The following is a 27,753-nucleotide window of genomic DNA, read 5'->3' as shown; positions in this document are numbered from 1 at the left end:
GTTCATAGTGGCAATAATCCCTTTTGAAAATGGTTGTTATTCTAGTCATAAGTAGCTTGCCAGGGCACTAACCCCAGCTTCACCTCTGATGGTTAAGGAAAGAATCTGGTTGGTAGCTGATGATGTTTAGTGATTTCCTGCTAGATAATTGTCAAACTAGCAAAGTTAGAAAACTCAACTTTTAAAATGTTTTACCTTTGGTTAGAAAGAAGGTGTGGGCTGTGAAAAATACTGTAACTCCCATTGTTCAAAATGAAAATTCGTTGCCTAGTGAGAGTGCTGAGTTAAAAATTTTTGCATGTCTTTTGTTGATCTTGCAGGCCGATGCACACGACCTGCTAATACAATGCTTGGCTTTCCATACAGAGCCATTCATCCATGTTATATGTGAATGAAGCTTCCTGGTTTGTACATGTGCTGTGTCACATTCCTCTGGTTTTCTAACAAAGCTTTTAATTGGTATGCTGTGACTAATGAGCATGAAGTCCCAGAGGAAATGGAGCAGAATTTTCCATTATCCACCAAGAAGCTTCAAGCACATAGATTATCAGGGCTTGAACTCCAGGATAAACCAGGGTCAAAAGCTCTGAGTATAATGAAACCTCATAGCTTAATATTTTGCTTCCGTAACATTAAATTAATAGTTTCTCAGCAAAACTGTATTGTCTGTCTGATGTCACTGTGCAAACTATAACTGGCATTTCACTTGGACATCACATCAAATCCCCTGTTAAAGTTCCCATAACACTTGAATACTGATGTCCTGCCTTTCTTCTGCTTTGGGTAATGATGTGCTGCATACTTTTGTGGGATAAATCTCTCTTCAGTTTCAAGCAGAGATCTTCCTCTTCATTTTTCCTCTGAAAAAATTATTGTACATGTTGCTTACACAGGATTGCTGCCATATGTTGCACCAAAAGTGGTTGCATTTTTGGGGGGGCTTTAGAGCTCTCACTCCAACTTGAACATGTTCAGAACCTCTTTGCTTTCAAGACTAGGTGAGATTGATGTAGTGAGACCTATAGGCTACCCTCTGCCAAGTAGACCAAAGTAATTATCTTCTGTGCCTTATGTTCAGCACACCTATGAAGTGTCTCAACAGGTGCAATATCAAAGAGAGTTTAAATTAACTTAAAAGCATAAAAAGGTATCCTGATTGTTACTGGAATTGGTGGGGGAAATTGTTAGCTTTCCAATAAAGTATATGGAATAATATTTTTATCAATTAAAGTAATTGACTCAACATACAATTAATCATTTCCTCCTTTCTAATAGAGTCTCAGCATGAGTTATGCTTTGCAGTGAAACAACTAACCCAGAGAAAGAACAGAAGAGCTTTTTTTTTGAGGTTAGTTTCAGCAGAGTCACTTCTCTGAGCTGTCATGGTTCAGTGCGTGGATGTGCAGAGGTTTGTGGGGACAGGGACTGGAAGTGAGCAGTTGAGGGAAGAAGGGATGTCTTCCTGCAGCAACACTGCCACCTCGTAACAAGTTAAAGATCACAAAGCTATGGCTTATGTCTTGGGAGCCTGGAATTAAAATAAAATAAATCTAATTTCTCTTACATGTTGAAAGTTCTCTATTGCAGAAAAACATTGTGGTACTGGTGGGAGCTGTGTGGGGTAGGTTGGTCCTCCTTGTGCAAGGGGCTCCTTGCATTCCCAGCAGCTGAGGCTGCAAGAAAGCCACCTTTCATTTGCTCCTCTCTTACACATTTGGTTTGCTTAATTTCCTAACTGGTGGGCTCTTGTAGATCCTCTCTGTTGTTTTTCTGTGAGGGAGTTTCCAGAGGTGCTGTTACCTCTTGTGCTTAGTATGAGTGCCCAGTGTCTCTGGGCAGTGTGTGTGTATAGCAAGGGGAACACAAGGAATTCTGTGGTTTTGTACATATTTTTGAGAAACAATAAGAAAATTTATGCTCCAGAAGTATCTTGAACAGTTGTTTCACATGACAGAATTGGTTTCTTTTGTTTGCATATTGAAGAAATTCTCTATTAGCACTGTATTATAGAATATTGAGGTTGTATTACTGGATTCAAAGGTTACCAGGTGCAAATACTAAGAGCAATAAGTGCATTGTATTCAGATTGTGATATATTGTCTTTCTATCCTGTGAGGAAGAGGTTTATGCTTCCTCTGCAATCAGGATTTCTGTGTGCACTATTAACAGCGGATAGCCATAAATAGTTGCCTGTCCTTTCTTTACTGTCACAGATACCAAGGGGACAAAGTAACAGTGTACCAAAACATGGTACCTATTACTGCTTTAAAGCACACAGAGAGGGGAAAGGGGAGTGGAGTTTAAAGGTCTTGGTTTCATTCTAGATGCAGGTAAGAGAGTACAGGTGGTGTACTGCAGGGTGGCATGGAGTGTCTCCCTTTACTTATCCAGATAGCTGTACTTAAAGTACAAAAAGCAAAGGGAGTTGAGGTGAAGGTCAGTACTGCCTTTCATCTTCATTTGACAGGTCCCGTAAAACCCAGAGTGTGGATGTCTGTTAACCACAGTTACACTGCAGATTGTATTCAGTGACCCAGCACTATTGCAAAATACACCAGACCTTCATCTGTGGAGCACGTCCTGGCTTTCCAGAGAGCAGAGTGTCTCACAGCCCCTTTGGGGCTAACAGGGTGCCAGGGGCTGCTGGAGCTCCCTAGCACACAAGCCTGGACTTAGTGCTGCTCTGACCTTCTAGCAACAACTTTTGTTTGGGAGCCCACAGAGTGGAAGGAGAATTCCTCTGTCCAGTCCAACTCCCTTGTTGTCCCAAAGGGCAGTGGTGGTGTTGAATCACACTCACAGATTTGCTGGTTTCAAACTCAGAAATCACCTTCATTTTCATACTTACTGTACATATTGGAAAGGTGTTTGGTCCATCATTCCTTTCCCCAGCCAGAATTGTAGTATTTCTGCTGTGCAAAGAACAAAGATCTTTACCACTCAAAACACCTGTACTGACAGGGTGGAAATGTAATAGTCAGCCTGTTTATCTGTGTAGGAAAATGTTTGGGAAGTCCTCTCACAATCCCCCTCTGGTTTTTTGACTCCTTGTGCTGCCATGGCAATCTAGGGAAGCCACATGTTTTTATTTTCATGCAGGTGAGAGGGAAGTGATTATAAGTATGCTTTGGAACATATGGCTTGGTGTCTTATGTGACAAGTATCACCCAGCAGAACCTTCAACCTTGTGCCTTTAAAAAACAAACATGTTTTCCTACCAACTTCAACAGGTACCCAAAGGCACAAAAACTCTAAAGAATTGTCAGGCAACAGCAAGAACCTCAAAAATTGCTCTTCCCAGATCCCACCGCTGTATTCCCCAGAATAATTACACTTTTTGACAAATGGGATTTTGGCAGTTGTACAGAAATGTTCTCTTTTTAGTCAGTAGTTCAACTGTTCGGAGAAGTGTGTATGGATTGATACTACTTCTTAAATAAAATAAATGCTAATATATGCTAATGTCTAATAATTTCACATTTGTATTTTTGGTTTTATTTTTTTTTATTAAAAGCCTTAAAACATTCATTTGAATTTTATGCTTACATTTTAGGGAACAGTAAAGCTATAACCTTTAAGATCATTACTGCTTTATAACATGAAGGTAAAAGTGTTTGCTTTTTTAGTGCTTTGGGAGATATTAATATTCTAGTAAAATATACCACACTAGTTAATCTGGATCTTCAGTAAGCAAATGTAAAAGTCAAACTTTTTAAATGAGCAAGAAATACTTGAATTTTTAACATCTCTCTGAAATAAGATGCAATGTCCTACTTTTAAGTGCTTGGTTGGTTGAAAAGATCAGAAGTTCAGCCCTTATTGACTTAGTCTGTGCTGAGTGTAAATTCACACAAAGAAGAGCAATTTAACATGTGACTGACCTTTTTCAGTGCAAGATGAAGAAATGTGCTGTTAAGGTTACCAGAGTGTGGCAGGATGTTTAATCAGCTTCTTTGCTTTAAAGAACAGTAGGAAGGAGATGATGTATTAAAGATGATAGCTTCTTGTCGATTTTAACTCGTAATGCCAGGATCTGAGTACAATAGCAGATTAAATCTCTGTAGGGGAACTTCCTACTGGACTTTCTATTTTTAGGTGTTTGTGGCTGCTTCTTCCTTTACTTCTCACTAGTTGGCTTTTGCTCCCTTGAAGAGGTGAGTTGCTTTTTCTGAGATCTACTTCCAAACTCTGACAATGTATTTGTGTTAAGAGCAATTTTTTTCTCTCAGTTTTGTAGGAAAGGCAAAAGAAGACAGCATAAATGGAGTCATGCACTTTCCTGTTGTATTTCAGTGCATGCATGAGGTAAATTCATGGCTTTGAGCACTAAATATTTGCAACTCTTAGCATGTGTGTAACAGCACAGAAAACTTCCATGTAATAATAACAAATCAACCCCAATTTGCTTGTGCAGCTGGGTAAGTAGGATAGTTTGGTGTTCTGTGCATTCAATTTGTCCCTCATGTTTGAAAACTCCCCAGAGCTCTGTGTGTCTCCTCTGAGTCATGCACATATCCCTCCAGATCAGATGGCTTTACCTGGCTGGCTTTTCTCTCTGACCAACACGGGTTGATTACAGAATAGCTCTTTTTTTTAGGAACAGCACCTTTTTCCTCTACTGCCCCCATGCCCTCTCTTGAGAGATTAATTTACAATAGGAATCCTGATTCTAACCCATCTCAGAGATAGCACAGCTGAGGTTATTAAATTAATTTAATTACAGTGAGACTTTCTTCCTCTTCTCCACTGTTCATCCTCAGGATGTTGCAGTTCTGTGAATCAAAATCCACTGCTGTTTGCCCTTACTATGATCTTTTCAGAGGTTCACCTGTCTTTCAAAGGTCCATTTTTGTGTCCATTTTGCTCTTGGGGTTAGACTAAATGATCTTTAAAGGTCCCTTCCAAACCAAACTATTCTGTGATTCTATAAATTCTATTCCAATTCAAGCAATGTATATGTATCTTCTTTGAAGTTTCAGTAACCACTTCTTTATTTGTAATTTGCGTTTTTGGTTCTTATGTTTACTACTAATTTTCACCTTTTGCCAGTCAATGATCCTTAATTTTAAAAAGGTATATTAGCACAGTAAAACTATTATAATATTACAGAAATATTCTCCTATTAGTCTTGTATATTTAGATGAATGCTTTTCTTTTTCACTATAATGAATTTTCATTTTATTGTTTTTTAATGAAGCAGTGTGGTGGGTTGACCCTGGCTAAATGCCAGGAGCACATCAAAACTGGTCTGTCATTTCTCTCCTCAGCTGGGCAGGAGAGAGAAAATGTAATTAAATGCTTGTGGATTGAGACAAGGACCAGGAGATATCATTCACCAGGTACCATCCCTGACAAAACAGACTCTGCTTGGGGAAATTAGTCTAATTTATTACCAATCAAATCAGAGTAGGATAATGAGAAGTCAAATCTTAAAACACAACCCTTCCTTCTTCCCAGGCTTATCTTTATTCCTGGTTCTCTATCACCCACTGTGAGCAGTGCAGGGAGATTGGGAATGGGGGTAACAGTCAGTTCATCACACATTGTTTCTGCTGCTGCTTCCTCCTCAGGGGGAGGACTCCTCACACTCTTCCTCTGCTCAAGCATGGGCTCCCTCCCAGCAGAGACAGTCCTCCATCAAGCTGGCATGAATCTTTCCCACAGGCTGCAGTCCTTCACCTCTGCTCCAGCGTGGGTCCCCCACAGGGTCACAAGTCCTGCCAGCAAACCTGCTCCAGAGCTGGCTCCTCCCTGCCCGGAGCCTGCTCCAGCACAGGCTTCTCAGGGGGTACGGCTGCCTCTGGGGTGCTGCTCCAGCGTGGGGTTCTCCATGAGCTGCAGGTGGACCTCTGCTCCCCCACTGATGTCTGTGGGCTGTGAGGACACAACCTGCCCCCACACTTTCTTTGCCGTGGGCTGCAGGGGAATCTCTGCTCTGGCTGCTGGAGCACCTCCTTCCTCTTCTTCTTTACTGATGTCTTCAGAGGTGATTGTCTCACGTATTCTCACTCCTCTCTTCTCTGGCCACAATTACTTCTGTGCAATGGCTTCCTTCCCTTCTTAAATACATTATCCAAGAGGCACAGCCACCATGGCTGATGGGCTCAGCCTTGGCCAGGAGTGGGTCCATCCTGGAGCCAGCTGGAATTGGCTCTATCAGACACAGGGATTGCTTCTGGCAGCCTCCCATGGAAGACACCCCTGTAGCCCCCTGTCCCTCCACTACCAAAACCTTCCCCAGCAAACCCAATACAAGCTGCTTCCCAGCCTTCTGTCCCTCAGATGTTTTGGTTTTTTTCTGTTTGTTTGGTTTTTGCTTGCTTTTGAACCCATTGGTGGAGCTCTCTATATTGTTTTAGTGGGCTCTTAAATTACAAGTTTTTTACTTGGTTAGTTTGACAAAAGTGCTCCAAGTTCTGTGTAGCTTTTTTACACCAATTTAATAATCAGTGTAATTTGTCTTTGTGGGAATGCAGCCAGATCAGAATAAGAATTTAAGTTAAATGACTCTAAAATGCTTATAATCTCAGAAATCTCTTTTTAAGGCCACAGGAGTGACTATTTTTTAGTGATATTCAGCTGAGTCTGAAGTGATACCCATGTCTTCAGCATCAGATTTACTCCCTACCTCTTGGATGCCAAACACTCCAGCACAGGCAGTGAGATAGTGATAGCTGGCAGCACCCACTCAGGATTTGTTTTAAATGTCATAAATCCAAGAGAACTACCTGAGCACTATTTGAGCACTACCTGGGTTCTTGTCCTGTGGTCTTAATCTATTCTTGAGCTAGAGGTGCTCCAGGTACTGTGCTGTCACCACAGAACTAGCATAAGTTCACATGTTATTTGTCACCTTGGCCTGTGCTGTTTTGTCCCTGGCTTCCTCTTGCCAGGATGGTGCCCTGGATGCTGGTTATCAGGCTGATAGAGATGGGAAAACCTCTGCTGTGGCAGCAGAGGACAGAGCTCCAAGAAGGTGTGAGGTGAAGTGATAGGATTGCTGTGTGTTGGATTTGGGAAAGCCTCTGCCCTCCTCTGACTTCTAGGCATGCCTTGTCTCCCCCTTGGATCTGGCTCAGCTTGTCTGGAGGATGGAATTAATCTGTATACAATTTTTGCTCTCTGTGTCATAAGGATTGTCAAAACCAGAATTACAAGAATTAGTTTATTAGTTTGAAGACGGGTGTAGCTGAGATAAAAGCATTATCTGCATCATTGAAACAAATGTCCCTGATGATGCTGACACATTTTCACTGCAGAGGCCACTTATGAAATGTGTTACCATGGGTATTTAAGGGGCTACTTGTGAGGAGTGCAAAGATGAACCTTCAAAATATACCTCTGTAGCAGCAAAACAGGCATGCACAGCAATAGCAAGTTGTCACAGGTTACACCCCTACTTCCTGGAAGGGAATTAAGGCAAAATGGGACACACCAAGTTTTTAGAAGAACTGGAATGAAAGTTCTGAGTCTCTGTTTAAGCTGTGGTGTATTATCCTGGCAGTGACTGCTTTTCCCCACCTACACCTTGGCTGTGTGTCCAGGGTGACTCTGACAGAGGAGGCTACAGTCAGAATGGGTTTTCATTAAAAAAGAGAAAAGTATTAACAGAAAAGTATTACCTTCTGTAACTTCATAATCAGAGATAACATGATGAGTAAAATGAGGATATGGTAAAAAACATAAAAACTTCATTCACTGCTAAATAGCAATTTTATGCAAAATAGCTGCAGCCTCCAATTGGGTCCTGCTACTATCCTCCTTCCATTTCTCTTCCAAAAAGAGGAAGTTTGAGTGTGTAAGAATGCTTTTTGGGCACTGTAAAATAAGATTTCAATTTTGAAGAGCCCTGCAACAGGCCATACATAGTTTGGGACCCTGCACTGGGAACCATTTTCTTGGACTTTAAATGAGAAATCAAGACAGCATCTGTTTGCATTTAGTCTGCTGTTTAAATGAACACGGATTTTGGTATGGCAACCTAATTACTCTGAGACGGCACTCCTTTTTCTCATATGAAACAAAAATAATCAACTGAATAAATCTGTAACAAATTTTATTGACATTTTGGAGGGGCAAGTATTGGTAGTATCAATTAAAAGTTTCGTCACATGCTTTCCTAGGACAGAATTTTAGTATATCAGTGCATTTTCATACCTGCTGCCTCTGTGGTAGGAGCATTCACTGTTAATCAGATGGCAGGTAGCCATAAGCTATCAAGCACCTCTCTCTGCATTTTATCCCAGGAGAATTTTTATTTCCTTGCTTCCTAATGGAGTATTTCTTTGCCAGAAAACTTGTGGAGATATTTTTCCTGTATTTCTTCAGACTTTTCCCAGTAGAGAGTATCCTTCAATTTCAGCTCTTTTCCTCTTCAAGTTGACCTCAATGCTGTTCTTTCTGGATTTCCTGCACGCTTGTTTTTCCAAGTTTCTGTTTTCAGTTTGTGGTGATTTTTTTGTACTGATGGAGCATGTGCCCATAATTTGCAATTTTCTATTGTAAAAAGCCATTTTGTTACAGTGAGGTGATGATTTCTAGTTCAGCCTGTTATTCTCAAAGATGACTGACTTCTAGTCATGGAACTTCAACCCCTAAATGAGCAGCCTGGGTTCCTGATACAGCAAATGAAACCTTCATAGAGGAGTCCAGAGAACTCATCTTCCTGATCATTGATCAGATTGTCTAAAATTGATCAGAGATGGGGGAGGGTATGTCCTTAGGAAGGACTTTCTTTGTTGCTCTTTATGGAAGGTGATGATCCTGTTGTGCTGTTACAGTTCTTACACCTCACATATTAGTATTAAAGTCTAGACCATGGCTTCTCTGTTTTCCAAGTCTGCAGAGAGGTTGGAAAAACATACAAGCAAGGGATTGCTAGGCCTAGGAGTGGCATGCTGTATTGAAGAAGACTGTGATTACCAACCCAATGCTACATAAAATCTTGTGGAGAATGTTTTTTTGTCAACACAGTTTCCACAAAAGAGTCCTGGGAAGGCTGTGAAGGCTAAAGTGCTCACAGAACAGCTGTGTTTTCAAGATTTAAAACCAGATCCCAGGGTGAAGGCATGGACTAGACTGAGACAATTCTGGCCTTCCACCTTTCTTAAGATGCTGATGCTGCAGCATCAATCTCTCTTCCAAAATCCCTTAATGACAGAGATACTGATACTCCCTCTGAGATGGGTTTTGCAAGCTGTTGTGCAAAGCCCTTTGCTTTGGCCTGTAAGAGAGGAGGAGAGGTGTTCCAAGCTGAAGAAGTGAAGAAGAGACAGAGAACACTTTAAGAAAGCCTAGCAAACCCAAACACACCCTGAAACCAAAGGACCTTCTATTTTCTCAGTTGTTGAATTCAGCTAATGCCCACCTTTCATCATTGCTGTACCAAGGCTGATCTTGGGGTCTAGCATATGGATTAGCTATTGATTTGGCTTCCACTTAATTGAAATCTTTGAAATGAGATTTTTCCATGCTGTGCAGTGCAGAGTTATACAGCCACTTACTACATATTTTGCTTTTTCCTTACCTATTAATGACAATAAAGTTGTCAGGAGTTTGATGCCACCTGAACTTTTTTGTCATTGTCTATCTTCTGACTGTTGACCCTGCCATATGGAGTGAATTCCCAAATCTTGCAAGGCTATGTGGGGCTGATGTAGAAATTTTCATTTAACATTCATGGCAAAGGCAATCTGTCCTCTGTTGGCATCCATAAACTATCACTGGTTTGTTTACAAGACTGGCTTACAAAAATACACACAGAGAGTGAGTGAAAACTTGTTTCCTTACTACAAGTGATCTTAACAAAGAGCTTTCCGGACTTGAAAGGCAAGACAAGCAAGCACTATGCTATGATTGAGGTTTCTGCAGTAGGAAGTCTTTTAAAACAGCTTGTAGAGGTCTTCTTTTTGAAATGTCTTTGTTGACATTTAAAAAAGTGATCATCAAAATTTTGGGATGGGGGTTGTTTGGTTAGGTTTTTTTTAGTTTGTGAGGTTGTTCCTGCCGGTAGATTGAGAGTTGCTTCCTTTTGCTATTGAAGGCTGGGGTTGGAAAGGAAGACTTACTGCAATCTATTTCAAGAATAGTCTGAGGAGGAGGAAATTCCCTTCTTGTTCCTAATAACTGGTGCAGAACGCTCTGCTGGAGGAGGAGAATAATTCAGTAAGTTAAAACATTTAAATGCAGTTTTGATTTCATATATCTTATTATCTAGAAATTTAATTGTATTTTAAACATCTGATGTTTTATCTTCTTTATTAAGGGGGAGGGACTGTGGGTATTGTATAATAGATTTGAACTCAGTAGATACTAATTTGCTGATACAGCAAGGGTGAAATGTTCAGTTAGAAAACAATAGCAGATCTGCTACTGCTTGTATTGCAAAGCACCAGTGTAAAGTGCTGGAGTACCTCTGAGAGACATTAACAGTGCATTTCATTATCCAGGATCTTGGATTAAGAGACAGAGGTAATTTTGCCCATCCACAAATCTATAATGCTGCTATCTTTTCAGGTATTTCATATAGCTTTAGGGTACTTCCACCAACAATTTAGAATCAAGGGTTCTGTTTAAATAGCAACAGTAGAGCAATCCAAACCTCCTTCAAGACAGACTTAGATACCCTAGGTGAGCAGAGTAGAATGAGAGCATTTATCTAGATGCATTGCTCTTTTGCTTTAATCAAAAATAAATTTAATAGTGTGGTGTTCAAGGCATTCCTAGTTCTGTACTTCACCCAGAAGTGTGTGCTGTCGTGCTGGGAGCAGTGGCCATGTAGACTTGGGTGTGGAGGCACGATGGAAGCCCTTGTGCTCCTCCGTTTCACGAGGATGTGCTCCTGGTGCAGTGGGGTGTGCTTGAGCACAGTGGGACCCCCCAAAGTCCCCTTGCCCTTTGCTCTTTCCCCACAGGGCTGACTCAGGCAGGCAGCCTGGGTGCAGTAAAACAAAGCCCAAGACCTGTCTGTGCCTCCCTGCTGCTCCTCAGTGTCAGTAGGAAATTTGTCTTCATCCCAGTGGCTGCAATTCCACTACTCTTTATGGGCTCTTTGTGGGAGCTGTTATACAAATGCCAAAGAGGCTCTGCACCCCAAAAGCCTCACAACTGCTAAAAATTCACTTTTTTTCTCCTTTTGTCACCCATAGGAACTGAAGTTTGGTAAGCAAATTGTCGAATTCTTATGCAGCAAAACTCAAATAAAATAATTAATTTTTAAAAAATGAGAATAAGTTGGAGATGGTAGAAACATCTTCTGCCAGGTAATTTATCAAGTGTTCTCTGCAATCCCTTTCAAGCCAAGAACGTTGCTGCAGGTGTGAGTTTGCTCATGAAGCTGCTTGTATACCCAGGTGAGCCAAGCTCACACACTGTCCCCACCATGTACGTGCTAGCCTTTCAGAAGAAATACATTCCAGCACTGTCTCATCCTATCCCATGATCTCCTCTGGGACTTGGCCAGGTGGGACTTTTATCTTCTGCAGACAGTATAGCATGCTTTGAATTTCTTAAAGATCTCTGTCAGATATGTGTGCCAGTATGTGAAACTATTAATGTTCACTTCAGTCATGCATCTGTTTCAGAAGATTATTGCTACATTTAAGTGAAAATCAAGTATTTAACTGAGAGAGAATTTCTGCAATGCATTTTAAAGTATAATTTATTATATTATGAGTAATGGCCTGAAACTCACAGCAGAATTCATTGGACCATTATATCACACGCTGTGTAGGAAACTCTTGTGCATCTTGATAGAGTTTATAATTTAATTGATGAGGAGCAATTTAGAGAGGGAGAGATATACTGTGAAACATAGAGTTGTAGCATTATGTTACTGTGAATACAGGTGTATATATGGGATAGTTCAAAGTTTAATAATTAATAACTTGAGAATATCTGTCTTCCAGTCTATATAAATTTATAATATTTTGAATAGTATCAAATAACTAAAGGTTATGGCATTCTCTTATTTCATTTTTCTTAAATCACTTTCTTTTCCTGTAACTTTGTGCTTTGTATTTCTTGCAAGTAAAAGCCCAGATTTAAACTTTTAAACCAAATGTTAGATAATTTTCAGTAATTCACGTGCTCAACTTTCATTTTTACTCTGCCATTGAAAATACAGTAAAAAAGGTGAATTTGCTGTTGGGTGCTTTTAGTGTGTTTCAGGTATTCAGAAATTTTAGAACTCTCTCTTCCTTTAAATAGAACTGAATGTATTGTCATGTCCCGTGCTGAGAAGTGGCATTGTCAGGCAATTCTTTTTATACTTGTAAACAAGCTTCCATATGCAAGTACTTTGAAAGTGTTTTTGAAATGGTGCTACATCTGTGTCGGATGGTAAAAGCATGAAAAAACAGCCAAAAATCAAGCCCTCCTAATGGCCTCAAACTGCAGAATACATATACATATTCAAAAGTGCCTATCTTTAATTTAAATAGCAAACATGACACATAGATGCCTTCCTAAGCTTTCTCCATGAGCTTTGCTGTGTTACAGACCTTCTCTGCCAAACTTCCTCGTTCTTGCTCACAGTTTTCTTGTCGGGGCAGAGACTCGTTCCTGTCCATGCTCTGGCCAGAGCTGTTTGGATGTCACCTCATCTGGAGGGTGGCACAGGAAAGCACTGGAGGTTCCTGCAGCAGCACCCGGGGCGCCCAGCGCCCCACGCCTGGGCAGCCAAAGCCTCCTGACTGGGGCAAAAACCTCTTGGAGCTGTGAAGCAACTCAGCTGGGGGAGCTGCTGCTGTGGTCTGTGAGCAGGACATGCCAAACGCCTCTGAGAGCAGGCTGGTCCCATTTCCAGTGGGAGGCTGAGCAGCAGAAAGCACAGCCTGGCACCCAGGCTGAGCAGCAGGAGGTTTGTGCAAGGCATGTGACACTGTGAATGGACTGGCACTGAATTTCTGTCAGGGTGGCAGAAGCTGTTATGGCCCAGCAGCAGAGTATTGGTAAATTAAACCGGTGGCAGTCAGAGAGAGATTAGATCAGCAAAGGCATACTGATTTAAAACTTAAATTTAAGTGAATAAGTTATTAAAAGTCATTAAAAATAAATAAACCAAATAAGCTAATTTTTAAATAATTTACCTAAAAATAATTAGAAGTATTAGTATTAAGAAATATTCTGTGTAAGGAAATTTTGGTGTCATTTTAGGAGACAGCAAGGCTTCTTATGTGTTTAAAATAGATGTTAAAACACATTAATAAAGTTATGTATATGTGGGAACCACCTTGTGCAGATATTATGAAGCTACACTAAATTTTGCCTTGACAGTTTAGCTTTGCCCTAAAAAACTTAATGTAGTGGATTTTAAGGGGATTTAAGTAAAATTCAACAGAATTTTTATGTCATAATTTTACAGCAAGTTTTGATTTTTATAGATTGGTAAGATTCAGCATGGCAAGTAGAAATTTAATCGCCACTGAAAAATATGTTAAAATGAGTTTTATTTACTGTTTGGATTAAAATTGATTATCTTCTTTTTTTTTTTTTTGTACTTACTGATTTATTTAAAGTATAGGAATAAAAATTACTAGTTTATATAACAGTAGTTTTGTAGGAAACTGTCCATGTAAATGCAAAATCAAAATGGTGTGTTTTCCTAAAGCAGTACCATATGTTAGTTGATTAACAAATTGTAGGGTTATTAGAAGATCTTGGCTGCTGGTAAGAAGGAGCATCTGTTTTCTACATCTTTTATGTGTTAAGACTTTGCCAAGTTAAGTTTAAGTGTTAGGTTTTTTGGGGTTTTTTTGTTGTTGTTGTTGTTTGTTTGGTTTTTTTGGTTGGTTGGTTTTTTGGCTGTTGTTCTGTTTTGGTGGGAGTTTTTGTCTTTTTGGTTTTTGGGGTTTTTTTTTTTGGTGAGGGTATTTCAGCTATATATCTTTTGGGTGGGATGCCTTGTTGGGATTTAAATCTAACACCGTTTCTGTGAAGAACATTCAGTAACATTAAGAAGTAGTGCTCGATATCCCATGTGCAGGTATTTTTTAAGATCAGTTCAAAACTCTGCCAGCACCACAGCTTGTATTTAGTCTAAAACTTTATATTTTTTTTTGTTTTTATCTTCAACCAGACATCAACTCCAATAACTAATAAGCAATTCTAAAAGTTTCGTTTTCCTTCAGAATTTAGCAGATAACACTGATGGCATTGCAGCGTGTGCAAAGTGTGTGTGGCTGCATCATCGTGTAGCTACAAAAACAAGTGTCATGGGTAGAAGTAGAAGGTACCTCTGCTTATGACCTATTCTGAGATCTTACATAGAGTTTTAAGTGGTTAATAAATCTTATGACACTGGCTTGCAGAATCTCTTGTGGTCTAGCCAGTTTTGAGGCTGTAGGGAGAGACAACAGCCTGAGGCTTCACCCTGAAAATGAGATATTAGAAAAAGACTGAAGATTTTAAGTTCTTTCAGGACTCTCAAGGGGGACTTCTGCTCTTCTGTGTTCAAAATCAGTTTGTGGTTTCCAAAGCAGCATCTAAGAATAGCTTTAACTTTTCTTACCCAGGCCTGAATAAGTTTCTGGACTTTCATATGGGGATCTTGCCAGCCTCAGGGAGGGAGCCTGTAGGACATGTTTCTGCATGTTCTTCTTTTGGGACTCATTGTGTTTCACTGAGGATGAGAGACAAATGGAAGTTTTAAAAATAAATAAATAAAAAAAAGTGGTTTGCATGTAGTTAGTGTCTCTATTGTCAAAGTCTGATTTCTCTGTTCATCTGATTTCCCCATACTTTCATTAGAAGGCTGTAATTTGAAGCTGTGAAGGAAGTTTTGAAACAGATGATGGGTGGAGATCAATCTATTTTCTCTAAGCTCTGGGACTTTCCATGGTATGAAACTGCTTTGTATTGCAAAAGTTGCCTGTATTTCATTGGCAGGACATTGAGCACAGTCGGGTCATGGCCACAGAGTGGAAAGCTAGGACAAGTCTTGAGATGAAATACCAAGATGGGAAGTGCATTCCCTCTCCTGCTGCTGGGCTGTGTGTTTTAGGGGACAGCAGCTCAATGCTGCGGGAGCTGGGTGCTCCCTTCCCTGCCAGTGGTGGGTGTGCTGGTGCTGAACAGCCTTCAGCTGCTGTGACCCCCCAGGCCAGCTCTCAGCCTCTCACCAGCCCAGCTATCCACTCTATCCAGCTACCAACAGCTTCAAAACCACAGCCTTCTAACTATGCTTTTGTCTATAATTAGCTTTTCTTCCTGTGTTTTATGAGGGGGGGGTGATAGATGAGGCAAAGTAAAGTACGTTGTCAGCAAAATATGCTGAGGACGATGAGGCAAGAGGTGAGAAGCAGCAGCTGAGCAGGCAGGTGCAGGGTGCAGACGTGTGTTATGTGAGAGAGGTGTTACCTCTCCGTGTGGTGCCCAGACCTGAGATCCCCACAGTTCAGCAGAGCTTGGGGGGATGCTGCAGAGTGTCTGCATGGACTGGGGGCAAAGGGTAGAGGGGAGTGCTGTTTGCAGCCCTTCTGGCACAGCCACAGCGACCACTCATGAAGTGTTGCTGACAGAAGTGTTAAGAGCAGGCTTCGTGCTTGGGTTTTCAAAGTCTGGACAGGAATCATGCAACAACTCCATCGGGTATGAGATTGCAAACAGAAATGTAGTGTAAGAGAAAGACAGACCATCCTCAGCCTTGTAAAACAGCATTTCATGGCAGTGAGTCTCCTCAGAATATGATCTCGGTTGGATTGTTTTGTTTCAAGAGAGAAGTATTTAAGAAACTGATTGTCTAGTCTGCTGGCAGAAAAACAGTTTGACAAAAAGTGTTGGGCAAAAATAGAAATAGCAGTCTTCATACGGAGAATCTGGAACATGAGCCTAAAATTTAGAATTAAATATGTGCTTGGCTCTTGAGGCAAACAGTCTACATGGGAATCACTCACTGCCTAAAACATTGTGGAAATGTTAGAAAGAGTATTAGGAGATATTTCCATGTATAGAGAGTACATGTTTTTCCAAATAAAAAATTAATTTTATTTTATTCTCAGAAGTATTTAAAGAAATGTCATGCCATCCAAAAAGCCTTATGTGCAGATGTTTTCAAGGGATCACCACTACCTCCACTGGAGAGCTGCCCACTGAAAAATAAACGCTCTGCTGCATGCAAGAAGAGTCAGCTCCTGTAAAATTGGCCCCTGTATGTGCTGGGCATTTAGTCTAACATGTATGCTGCTGTACAGTCATGGAGAGGTGTCTCAGGAGACTAATTCACCCCATCTTAAAATAGGGGTCTAGATTTAGTGCAATGAATTAACTTCAGTAGTTTCTCTTTCTCTATGGATACTAGGTGGATACTAGGTGGATATTTGCGTGTAATTTTGATGGCTGAGACTACGCGACGTGTGGCAGGTTGGCTTCCCTTCAAAAGAAAGAAGGAATGGGGTTCTCTGGTGGTATCTAAGAAGTCCTGTCAGCTAGGGAAGAGCACTCTTATTTTCTGTCATTTTCAGTGTCAATACTGCAGATGCGTGTGAAACATCTCCAGAACAACCAGTGCATCTGCCAGCCTGCGGCCACCTTTGCAGGGCCATGTGCAGAGCCCTGGTCTCCAGCAGAGAACAGATTTGGCTGCTCTACACAAACCACAGTATCCAAAGGTTGCTTATGCAAGATGTTACGAACTGTGTGTACACCACACCGTGAAGATTTTATGATTTCTTTTTTTCTTTATTACTTCACATTTTCTGGGTCAGGAGTTACTGAGATACATCACTGAATAACATATGTACATCACTTGAGAAACAGTATTTAATCATGCAAATAAAATGTTCACAAAGAGTCTGCTGCAACAATTTCCAGGAGCTCCCTGTTACTGCGGTAGCTCCAAGTGCTACTCACCACTCTGATATGTTTCTGCAGTTAACACACAAGTACATAATCTCAGGTATGAAACTGTCTTTGCTTTCCTGTGTGTTCGATAATTCTGTAAGAACTGCTTTTTAAAGTACTTGAAAATCTAATGAGATTTTGGATAGGTCTCTTTCAAGTCAGCCACTTATAACATTCCTTGAGAAATTGCTAGTAGAAAATTTGTTACTGCACATCACTGCTTAATAAAAGGTGTATTATTCTTTGCCCTTGAAAAATGTCTCCTGACTAAAAAGAAAAAAAAAAAAAGAAAAAAGAATAAATCTTCTGTTTCCTTGAACTGAGAAAGCATAGAGGTGGTTACACACCTCAAATAGGAAATAGTCAAAGCAAATCTCCAAGGAGCTACAGGAACAAAAGCATATGATGCCTTCATGGCAAGGTTGTGTGCAGATGCTCAGATTTCATGCTTCTAAATAAGCAAATTACCAGTGACCTACTAGATCCTAGGGCTGCCATGTGGTGTATGGTGTGCTGCGCTGCACAGTCTTCCCTGTGGTCCCATATCTCAGAGAAATGGGGAAGGTTTGGTGCCACGCTGTGCTTCAAAGTCAGGGCACCTACAGCCCTCCAGAGCAGCTTCTTGGTAGCAGGGAATTGATGCAGGAGAAAAGATGATCTCAGCCTCCCAGTGCCATCCAGATGCCTCGTTCAAAAGGTTTAACAGTGTTCTCACACTGATGGTATGCAGAGCCTTGGATGCTGATGCCATATAAGATTTACCCTGCATTGTCTGTCACCTCTGTGGAATAGCTGAGGCACTGCAAATTCATTCTGTAGCTTCCACTGCACTAACTTTCCTGCATAGACAGTTTCCTACAACAGATGAGACATGACTTAATGCATTGTATGCCATTCTTTTTCTCCCATATCCTCTCTTCAGGAGGAGATTTCCATGTGATTCTCACCACAGAGCAGAGTGTTTTGATTAGGTCTAGGGTTGCTATTTTTCTGTAGTAATGTACTTCTATTTCTTTACGTTTAGCGCATATTACAAAGTGTTGCTGTCAGCATTAGGGCTTCTTGTACCTTGTCAAGTGTAAGAGCAGTTGTACCAGACCCAACGACCTGTCTTGACTAGTGATTGTTACCTAAAGAAGGATGTGGGATCAAGGAAACTATGTAGTCATGCTTCTTGAATATCCTCCCAGCTCCCAGAAATATGCAATTAAAATATTACTTGAGGGGAAACCAAGGATTATGTCCTTTTTCTTAACAGTGCTCAATGGATTTTTTTCCCATTAACTTTTTTTTTATTCTTTAAACTACTCTTAACTTGCTAACTGCAATGTCCTGCAGCAGGAAGTTCCCCAGCTTACCAGCATTTCCACAATGCTCTGTGAAATTAATATTCACATCTATGTAGTTTTGAATCATTAGCTTACTTCTTTTATTTGATGCCCCTACAGTCTGTATTGAGAGACAATGACGAGTCTTTTTCCATTCAACTTCTGTCACTCGTTTATAGACCTCAAACAGATCTTTGAGTCATCTGTTTTCATAATGGAGAGTCCTACATAATTCAGTTGTTCCTTGTACAGGAACTCTTCTGTAACTTTGATCATCTATGCTGCATTTTTCTTTATGTTCCCATTATATCTTTTTTGACCTGGAGTAAATTAAAATTGCATGCACTATTCAAGATGTTGGTGGACTGTAGATTTGTACAGTAGCAAATCTGCCTAATTTGCTATACATTTCCTATTTAGTTTTTTAATCACTAAAGATTGCTGAGATGAAATTTTCAGAAAATGGTTATAACCTCAAACTCTCTTTTTGAGCAATAATAGTTTGTTCAATGTCAATGTGCATCGCTTTACATTTGTCTACACAGGATTCCATCTGTCAAGTTACTGCCCATTCAGTGAATCTTGTGAAGTCTCTTCCTTGTAACCAGCCCTTGAAGTCTTCCCTGAATATCAGAATGTACTCAGTAAGCTCTGCCACCTCACTTAAACTCTCTTTTTCAGCTCACTAATATAGAGAGCTTCCTGAACCAGTCCACTCTGTGTGATAATGTACATTTCCAGGGAAATTTGGCTTTTGTACCTGCAAAAAGGGTTTTGGGTTTTTTGTATCTTTATTCAGTTTTTTTATCAATGGGAAGATCCCCTCTCTTTGTTTCTTTACTGAGGGATGTTGCTACATGCCCTCTGGAAATCCAAGGGAGTCATGTCTGCTGGCTACCACAGGTCTGTTCTCTCACTGGGTTAGGAAATGGCAGCAGTTCTGGCTTCTGCTTTCCTTGACCCATATGATCTTGTTTTTCAGGTTCTCCCTGCAATATTAAATTGCTAATTTCACAGTACCACATTTGGGGGTTGCTACTTGCCTAACATGTCCACATGGAACCTGTCAAGAGCCCTATTGGAGAGTGACATACGCTGCTTTCAGAAGTTGGGGAAGTGTTAATGGTTCTTATTTTAGCTCCATCAGCAAAAGAAAATTGCAAGCGATAGTTCCTCTGTGTCTAAATTTGTGGTTTATTGAAACTGTAGCAGAGCCCACAAGATGAGGAGAGAAAATAATGTCTGATTTTAAATTTCAGCTGTTGGCTGCAGCTGCAGCTTTCAGAAAGCTTTTCAGCCTGGTTCCTGTCCCATTTTCTGCTAGCTTCCTTTCACTGCAAAGGGAGGCTGAATTGCAACATTGAACACTCAGTGACTTAGGTTTTTCAGTATGCAAACAACTTCAACTGGCATGGCTTTCAGGATAGATATTATCAGAAGCACTCCGTTTAAGAAGGGGATGGGGAAACAAAAAAAAAATGTAATTAATTTTTAAAAGTTAGAATGTGTAGCAATCCAAGAGATGTTTTTAAATAAATAGGATAATTGTTTGAGTTTTCTGCAAGGTGCTGTGTTTTTATGCTAGTGTTTAATTGGGATGTCTCTCCCTCAATGAAAAAATAGCATCAGAATTCACAGTTACTTACAGATTGAACAAAGATGCTATATTCTTGCAACTGGTGACAACTACTGCAAGAGGGAGGGAATTAGTCTTTAACCTGATAAAAAATCTTTGTGGCATGGCAGTCCCATGCTGATGAAGACAGCTGAGGAACTGGAAGCATGTTACCTTTCCACAAGCAAAGCTTTATTAGTTTCTTGGAAACACTCCTGAGATTTACATGGCGAAGAAGAAAAGGTATTTAGTGATGATTTGCAAAATTTTGCCACAGTCTTAATGTCTGTAACTAAAATCAAATACAGTGTAAGACCATGTTGAAAAAGGACCTCATGCTGCCCAAGAGGCTTGGGGTAGCCTCATCCTTGAGAGGAAAATTTCTCAGACTCTTAAGTCAGAAGACCACCCAGTCTTTTCCTTGCTGGGTAGGTAAAACAAACAAATTACCTTCTTTGATGGTTGGGAAAAGAAAGTGATTGATAATTACTGCCTGCAGCATTTTATCTCTAACTGTGGTATTCAGCCTGTGTTTCCTGGCTGAGTTTAGGCACTTTAGAAGACAGTGCAAAAGAGCAGACTAAAAGCATTACGTGGATACTACTCATGGGTTGCAAACTCATTCTTCATTTACTTCACCCTCTTCCAAGGGCACTCCTGCGTTACTCTCTGTTGTGAGAGAGAACTTATGGAGCTTGTGAGACTGAAATGGAGGCATGTAAGTAATGTTGTATCTTGTCTCAAGGAGATCTTGGTACTTCTTTCCTTCTAGCACTTTGCCCAGAATATCCTCCAGGTGGTGAAAGGATTTAAATATCATTCTATCTGCAGTTTTGAAGTATTATTTTTTAATGGCAGTTCTAGAGCAAAAAAAACAAAAGAGGGGTGAGAAAAAAAAAAGTGAATTGATTACTGGACCTTATTATATTAATTATGAAAGATTAAAGAATAGTGTGAAAATCATAAATAAAATTAAACAAATTATAGAGTTACATTTTGCAAATGAGTCTTAGAAATCAGAGTATTGTAGTATTTACATATGCAGTAAAAGCTCTCTATGTTGCCGATTAATATTTAATTCCTTTTCTTCTGGACTGAGGAAAACCTGTCATTGTCACTACTTACTGCCTGTTCCCTAGCCTGTACTGTGCTGCATGTAAAGGCATATGGTATGTTAGGAGACATATTTATGTATCTCAGTGCAGACTTGAGTTTGTAAAGGGACATACCTAATAAAATGTCACTTTGTGTTGTCAGTGGAATGCTCACCTGTGAGTCATCCTGTGGTTTGAAAAGTTTTTATAAGAAATACAGAGCAGTTGGAATTAAATTGTCTTGGGTTATGTATTTATTCATGAGAGAGACAGAGACTCTACTACTGAAAAAGCTTAAACCTTGTATGACACCTTCCTATGCTGACACTGCTTATTCTTTTCTTCACCCCAGGCAGTTCTGTACACTTCTTGTGGCCTGATGAGACAGAGCTTTGTTACTTTTCCTCCCTTTTTATCTTCTTGCACAGGAGCAGCAGACTTCCCCTTGTAGGAGGAATAAGATATGACATGAGTCATGACACTGGATCTCACTTGGTGCTTGGACATTTTACCCTTGCAAAACCTGAAACATTCTTTCCCTTTTTGGGAGGAGGTTGCTGTGACCAGGGGCTCCCATTCTGGCTGTGCAGAGTGCCCCAGCCTCAGGTCCCTTTTCCCTGGGGGCTCTGTGTTGTTGTGCAGCATCCAGCTGCACCAGTGTTTTCAGAGGTAAATTTAGGTCATGTACCCTTTTCTTACTGTTAGTATATTAAGTTCAGGAGAATGGGCTCTGACAAGCTCACTAACTGTACTGCAAGGAGAAGATGAGGATACTGGAAAAAAAAGTGAAAAGAGGCAAAGACTCGTTTTCCAAGAAGCAAACTAAGACAAAAAGATAGTGCAAGTTTTATGGAGTTCAGCTGCTGTGAGTGAGTGAGTGAGTGAGTGAGTGAGTGAGTGAGTGAGTGAGTGAGAAGGAGGCTGTGAGATGGTTTTCCTACCTAGCACACATCCTACAGCACGGGTGGGTCTGGCTGACAAAGGGGAATAAAACTGATCCTTGGAAACTTCAGTTGAGTTAACTTTGCCATGAAGAAATAGGTGCAATTTCTTAGCACTGAGGGTAATTACACATGAGTTAGTTAACTGTAACATAGTCTTTGAAATGAGAACAGGTATATTTGCAAAGCCATTGAGCCATTTGAGGAGCAAGAAAGCCTGTATTTAGTGGGTGGTTGCTGCAGGGTGGAGGACTGTGGCAGTCCTGCTGCTGCTGGACATGGTATGCCCGAGTCAGCAGCTCCATCAGCCATGTCCTGCCTGCTGCTACACCCTCAAATAACAGCAGTGGCAGCTCTGTATTAAAGGCAGTGATTATAATCAACTGTCATGCTTGCACCTTGCAGCAGATAACGTGCAGTGCTCAGTAGGATTTGTTCCCTTCCATGTACATCAGGACAGGTATGTTTTGAGGTGTTTTTCCTTTCAGGTTGTTCTCTCATGCATAAAAGACAGACTGTGATGGAGACAGTGACTGGGTGTGTGTATCACATCTTTGGTTAGGATGGTTTGGAGTTTCTTGACGTTGATGTCTCATGTGGGGAATTAAAGGCAGAGGAGAGAACTTTGCTCAGGGTTAAGCTCCCTCAGACAGGAGTTTGATGTCCTTCACTTTCCTATCCTCATCCTGTGGGTAGATCTCATTGCATGTGTGGTGGGGTTTTAAGCAAATACTAGTGCAGATGCAGCATTGGTATCCTGAGATCAGTAATGTCTTCTTCATCTCATTTAAGCTTTTGGCTTTTGTGTGAGGATCCTATATAAAATTTAATGGCTTGTGATAGATGGGAAATCAGACAAGATAATCAAATGGTGCCTGTTGCCCTAAAGCTATGAAACCCTAAATCCTGAAGAGTGAATTAGTAAGTGTGCATCCCAGCAGAACAGACTGGGTAGGCCTGAAAAAGAACAGCAATGCCACTGCTGTCAACTCAATTGCTTTCTTACTAATCAGCTGTCTTAATAATAGCATGAGCATGGTCTGGGGAGGTCAGAGAGGCACTTTGAAGCAGGGAGGTGTACATACTGTTGGAGAGGTCATTGATGCATTTAAAAGTTGAAAGGTCTACATTAGACATCTGCTCTTACATCTGCCTTCAGAGGCTGGTGCCCTACAAAGGGTAGAAAGAAAAGCTTTACATACCACAACTTCTGACCATCCCTGCTGGGTTAGAAACCAGATCTGCATAGAAACAAAGCTGTAAGAATTTATTCGCCTTGTCTTTATCTTTTTTCAGATATTCAGATTTTCATTTGTTGTATAGTATTGCCATTGTTCTGGGGACAGGGACAAACCATAGTAAAAATTATTTTAAATGTCCAACTTATTAAGTCACAATGGTTCTGACCTCTCACTTGATTTTAGTCTGAGTCATAGGAAAAAGTCTAGTTCTTCCGAGTGACATTGTTGAGAAAAGTCAAATATATGATTTGGTACAGCCCAGAAACTAATAAAGGAATAGTGTTCCCAAAAGTGTCACTTTTCAAGAAAGACCATCATCATGGATTATGTGAATTCTGTGGGTTGGCAACACCTGTGCCATTGTGTTGTATTTCTAATCATTATTTGCCAATTTTTTATTGAAATTATTTTTTGTGGTAGATTATCAGAAATACTGATTGATAAATAGATGGTTATGGTAACCACAGCATAATTTGAACTATTACTTTATTTCTGAACCCAGTCTCCATTGAAGTATACTTTGTATTTCCTGTTTATTCAGGCAGTCACCTGACAATCTTATAAATTGAATGCATACTTGATAAAACCTGAAATAAAGGATCTCTCATATTATTTCAAAGTATAAATGTGCTCTGTGTAGAGCAGCTCCTGGTACTTTTGATCACTAAAGCATGTCACCTCATAAATTTACAACCAGAGCCTGCAGATGTCCATGAAACCAGTGATAATCAGTGTTTCAAGCAGTAAGTATATTCTTCTGGCACTGCTAAAAAGTTGGATCAGTTTGAATCCAAACTCAGTCAGAGCTCTCTTAGAGTCAATTCATCCAAAGTGAACTTACCAAAACCAAAATGCTTTACACTGGGGAGAAATAGAAATTGATTGTAGAGCAGATGGACTTTAAAGCGACCTTCCCCCCTCCCTTTTGTCCACCTCCTTCAGAAACAATCCCTTACACTGTTCTTTCCCACCCACATATTGCTTTTTATTCCATTAAACTGTAGTGATTAAAATTTCTGCAATGTAAGGCATATTTTGCTTTCACAGAGTAATTTGTTTACAAAAACATGATCATATTTTCTGTTTTGGGGTTTGCAGGCTGATCTCTTTCTTTACCTTCCTGCGTGAAAATGTGGTGTGTAAAGAAAGGCTGTCCAGGCTGGTGGGTGTGTGGAGGAGCTGAGCCATGTCAGGGTCTCCAGCTCAGAGCTGTCTGTGCTGGTGGCAGGGTAGTCATATTAATATTAGTTTGGAATGGTGGGATGACAGCAGGAGGGTGCAAAAGCTGAAAAAAGGTGTTCTATTGCATGAGTCAGAAACATGGATCCTGTAATTATGCGCTCATTTAGCTCTGTTCCATCTTCCCTTGGGCAACGGAAGGGGAAGTCATGATAAGTGTATCTACTGTTAGCTTTGCTGGGATTGTCCCAGATTAGAGAGGGAGACAAAGTTATTCATGAAAGAAACAGGAACGCCTCTTTTTATTTTTTTTTTCTCCCCGCTAGAATGTTAGCACTTTGTGAAGACCACAGTTCTTTTTCTCAGTTTGATTTAGGGTATGCAAAAGTGTTTACTGCTTTCAGGCCTTTTAATTTATTTAAAATACTGGAGGGAGAGGAAGAAACAAAAAATAAACTTGGAAAACAGAAAATATAGCCTATTTAATATGATCTAAGTCCAGGTGTGAGAGTTGTGAACTTGAACAAAATGTCTTTTGGCGTGCATGAAGATTGATGTGTTACTTGGAGATGAGCATCTGACAGCTTGGCAATGCCAAGTGACAGGTGATTATAGCCACTTCCCAGAGCTGTATTTGAAATGGACTTGGAAGGATGAATCTATCTTCTGCCCAAATATTTCAGGTTCAACTTCTTACTCACTCTTTTGTATAATTGTTTTAGTGATTAAGCCTGGCTCTTGGCACCGCTGTTAAGTCTCTGAATATTTCTGAAGAGCTGAAACCTGTAGGTCTGACAAGATAAAATGAAATTCTGTTGTGGAGATGAGCAGAAAAACTCATACTCAATTTACCTTTTTGCTTCAGATGAGTCTTACTATTTCACTCCTTGGGCTAATTTTTCCTCACGAGTATGGGACTTCTTAACTGAAATGGAATGCACAGAGTATAAATACTGAAACACTCCACAGATTTTTAACAGGGACGGTAATTTTATGATAAGTAATCCCAGAAGTTGTTTTAGATTGTCATTGTACTTTTTAAAATCAAATACAGATGTTTTCCTTTAATTTAAGCACTGAATATTTTAATCACTATGCCTGCCTTAAAAATAGGCTCCACTTCATTGAGATCTCTTCTTAAGTGAATGAGACCAAATGATCATAAAGCTCTGCCTCCATATCCTAATAATGTGGAATTCTTTGTACAATACTTAATCAATAGACAATTAATTTAAAAATTAAGCTTCTTTGCCTCTAGATGTATTTACATGGATTCATATTGATAGACCTTAGAATCTTTTTTCATTTTGCTTGTAGAAGCTAGTGGCTGTTATTTTATCTTTTTTGGTAATATGCTATCTGGACATAATCCTCTTCTTTCAGAATTGAGTCTATTTTAATTTTAAGCATTGAGAGAATACCACCCAGCCTGGCAGTGAAGATGCTGAGGATGAATGAGAACCAATATGTGCTGGAACAAGCTGCAGCCCTGAAGCTGATCTCTCTTGTCCAAGGAGGAAATCAGAGCTTCATCACAGTCAGTGCTCTTTCTCTGGAGTAGTTCCTTCATTTTAAATCTGGCTGGTTGGTAGTGAATAGCCACCCATGATTCCCTAGAGTACAAAGGGGAGGTTTTCTGACATGCTGAAGCATCCTTGTTATGCTCCCCTCCTGCAGGGCAGTCCCAAGCCATCTCTGGCCAGATAAAGGCTTGTGACCCACTTGAGTGCTCATAATTCCTCTGTGCCTCACCACTCCATGTCTAATATTTTTTTTCTGGACAACAGGTTAAAAAGTGTCAGGCTGGTTCCTGTGGAGAGCATTTATGACATTTTTCATAATGGCTACAGGATTTCACATGGACATTGAGACAAGTCTTTAATTATAGAACACTTCTTATGATTTAACTATTAATAATTACCTTCCCAGATTTTTAGTTCTGAATAATTACTAGAGCCATGGAGTCATTGTTTTATATTATAAGCTTGACTAATTGAGTGCAGGCAGTATTTGTTAATTGTTCCTCTTATGCACATGCTAAATCCAGAAGTGTTGAAGTCGCTCTGGGACAGTAATTTTAAACAAATTGAATCATCATAACCTGTTGGCAGTTATTCTCTGTGCATTGTTTTGATATTGATGGATCCAGGTCTTAGCACCGTAATTAGAAGAAACCACTGTTATTGTTGATCCCACAGATAAACAAATGCTGATTGCATGCTGTGAACTGGTTAATCAAGTTTATTTAACTTCTTTTTAGTGATTCATCTCAGTGACTGTACTGGAGTGCTCTTTATTTGAGCCTAATAATATAATGGTCCTGGCTGTCTCCAGCTGCTAAAGGAGTTTCACTAATTCTCTAAACAGACACCAGTAACATCTTAAGGAATGGCATTGTTAGATACACAAATAAAATACAGCTTGAGACCAAGGAATTTTCCCTTAAAATGAGATATGTTTTGAGACCATGTTGGCCCAACTGCTCCCTGTCCTGAGCAGCAGCAGCAGCAGAGGCAATTGTCTCCTGAGTGATGGGCAGGCTGATGTTTTATTGGCAAGCTCTTTGGTTTGGTTTGATTTGATTTTGATGATATCAAAGTGTGCCATGTTTAGTCTCTTCCTTTGCCAATGTTCTTTAATCTGGTTTGAGAAACTACTTCCTGCAGCTGCAGAAGTTCTAGTAAGGTGACATCCAATTTTCAAATCACAGGTCCACAACCAAAAAACCAATTTCTCTTGAACCATTTCTACATTTTGGGTGTCCAGTTTGCTCAGGCCCCTTAACAACACTATCAATACCATTTACTGTCAGTCTCAGCAGTTGGAACACCTTGCTGTGGCCATGAAAGCAGCACTTCCAGACCAGTTTGGCACTGTCCCAAGGGGCACCTGGCTGCTCACTGGGACTGGGAAAGTCAAGAGATCACCTCTGTCTTCTGCTCTTGGCTATGGAAATTAAAGGTGCTGGCTAAAAGTAGATAGTTAAATTTAATTATTATTGTTGGTGTTGATGCTGCTGCTGCTGTTGTTGTTGCCATAATTATTTTAGTCTTAGAGTAATTTTGTAGGTATTTTTCCCCATCACAGATGGGGGGAAAGCCTTCTAAGGAGCTAGAGTGCACTGATTCAGTTCTTATTAAGGTTCTTGGTACAAATACTTCTGACCTCGACAGCTAACCCTGGTTTTGTACAAGACTGATTTAATGCTAGTATGTTTTGTACTTTCTTTTGTGTTATTTTAGGATAAGGGCTTTGTAAATGCCCTTAGTTTCTGAACTCTCAATTTCTGGGCCCTGTGTATAGATAATGTCTCAGTACGGCTTTCATGGTGCTGCTCCAGGCAACCGCACTGACTTTCTTTTTCCATAAGAGGTTTCTGAGTTACTTTACATTTCTTGAAGTTGGTGATGTTCCTTGTTCACTATTTTTGCAAGAACCCTCTCATGCTTCCAGCTAGCTGTGAATGTAAATTTCAAGAGGCTCATTGCAATTGTCCAGACTTTGGAAAACCTTGGT

The 27,753-nt window shown here is 40.2% G+C and overlaps 1 protein-coding gene across 25 annotated transcripts in view; it reads left to right on the top strand.

The window, feature by feature from the left end:
- KIAA1217 (KIAA1217 ortholog) overlaps positions 1-27,753 on the top strand; it is a 360,062-nt gene that overhangs the window by 153,811 nt on the left and 178,498 nt on the right. Inside the window, exon 2 of one of the 25 annotated variants that reach the window (XM_085573030.1) lies at positions 10,043-10,164. The exons of 21 other annotated variants lie outside the window; for them this stretch is intronic. Coding sequence is in view for 3 of the 4 variants with exons in the window: in XM_085573019.1 (XP_085429145.1) it covers positions 11,330-11,351 (22 nt within the window). In the remaining variant the exon portion in view is untranslated. 3 more of the 25 variants (XM_085573019.1, XM_085573023.1, XM_085573021.1) reach the window with 3 other exon arrangements.

The sequence above is a fragment of the Lonchura striata genome, chromosome 2, assembly GCF_050655825.1.
Source record: "Lonchura striata isolate lonStrDom1 chromosome 2, ASM5065582v1, whole genome shotgun sequence".
NCBI classification, from domain to species: Eukaryota; Metazoa; Chordata; class Aves; order Passeriformes; family Estrildidae; genus Lonchura; species Lonchura striata.
This window is presented reverse-complemented; position numbering and strand designations above follow the sequence as displayed.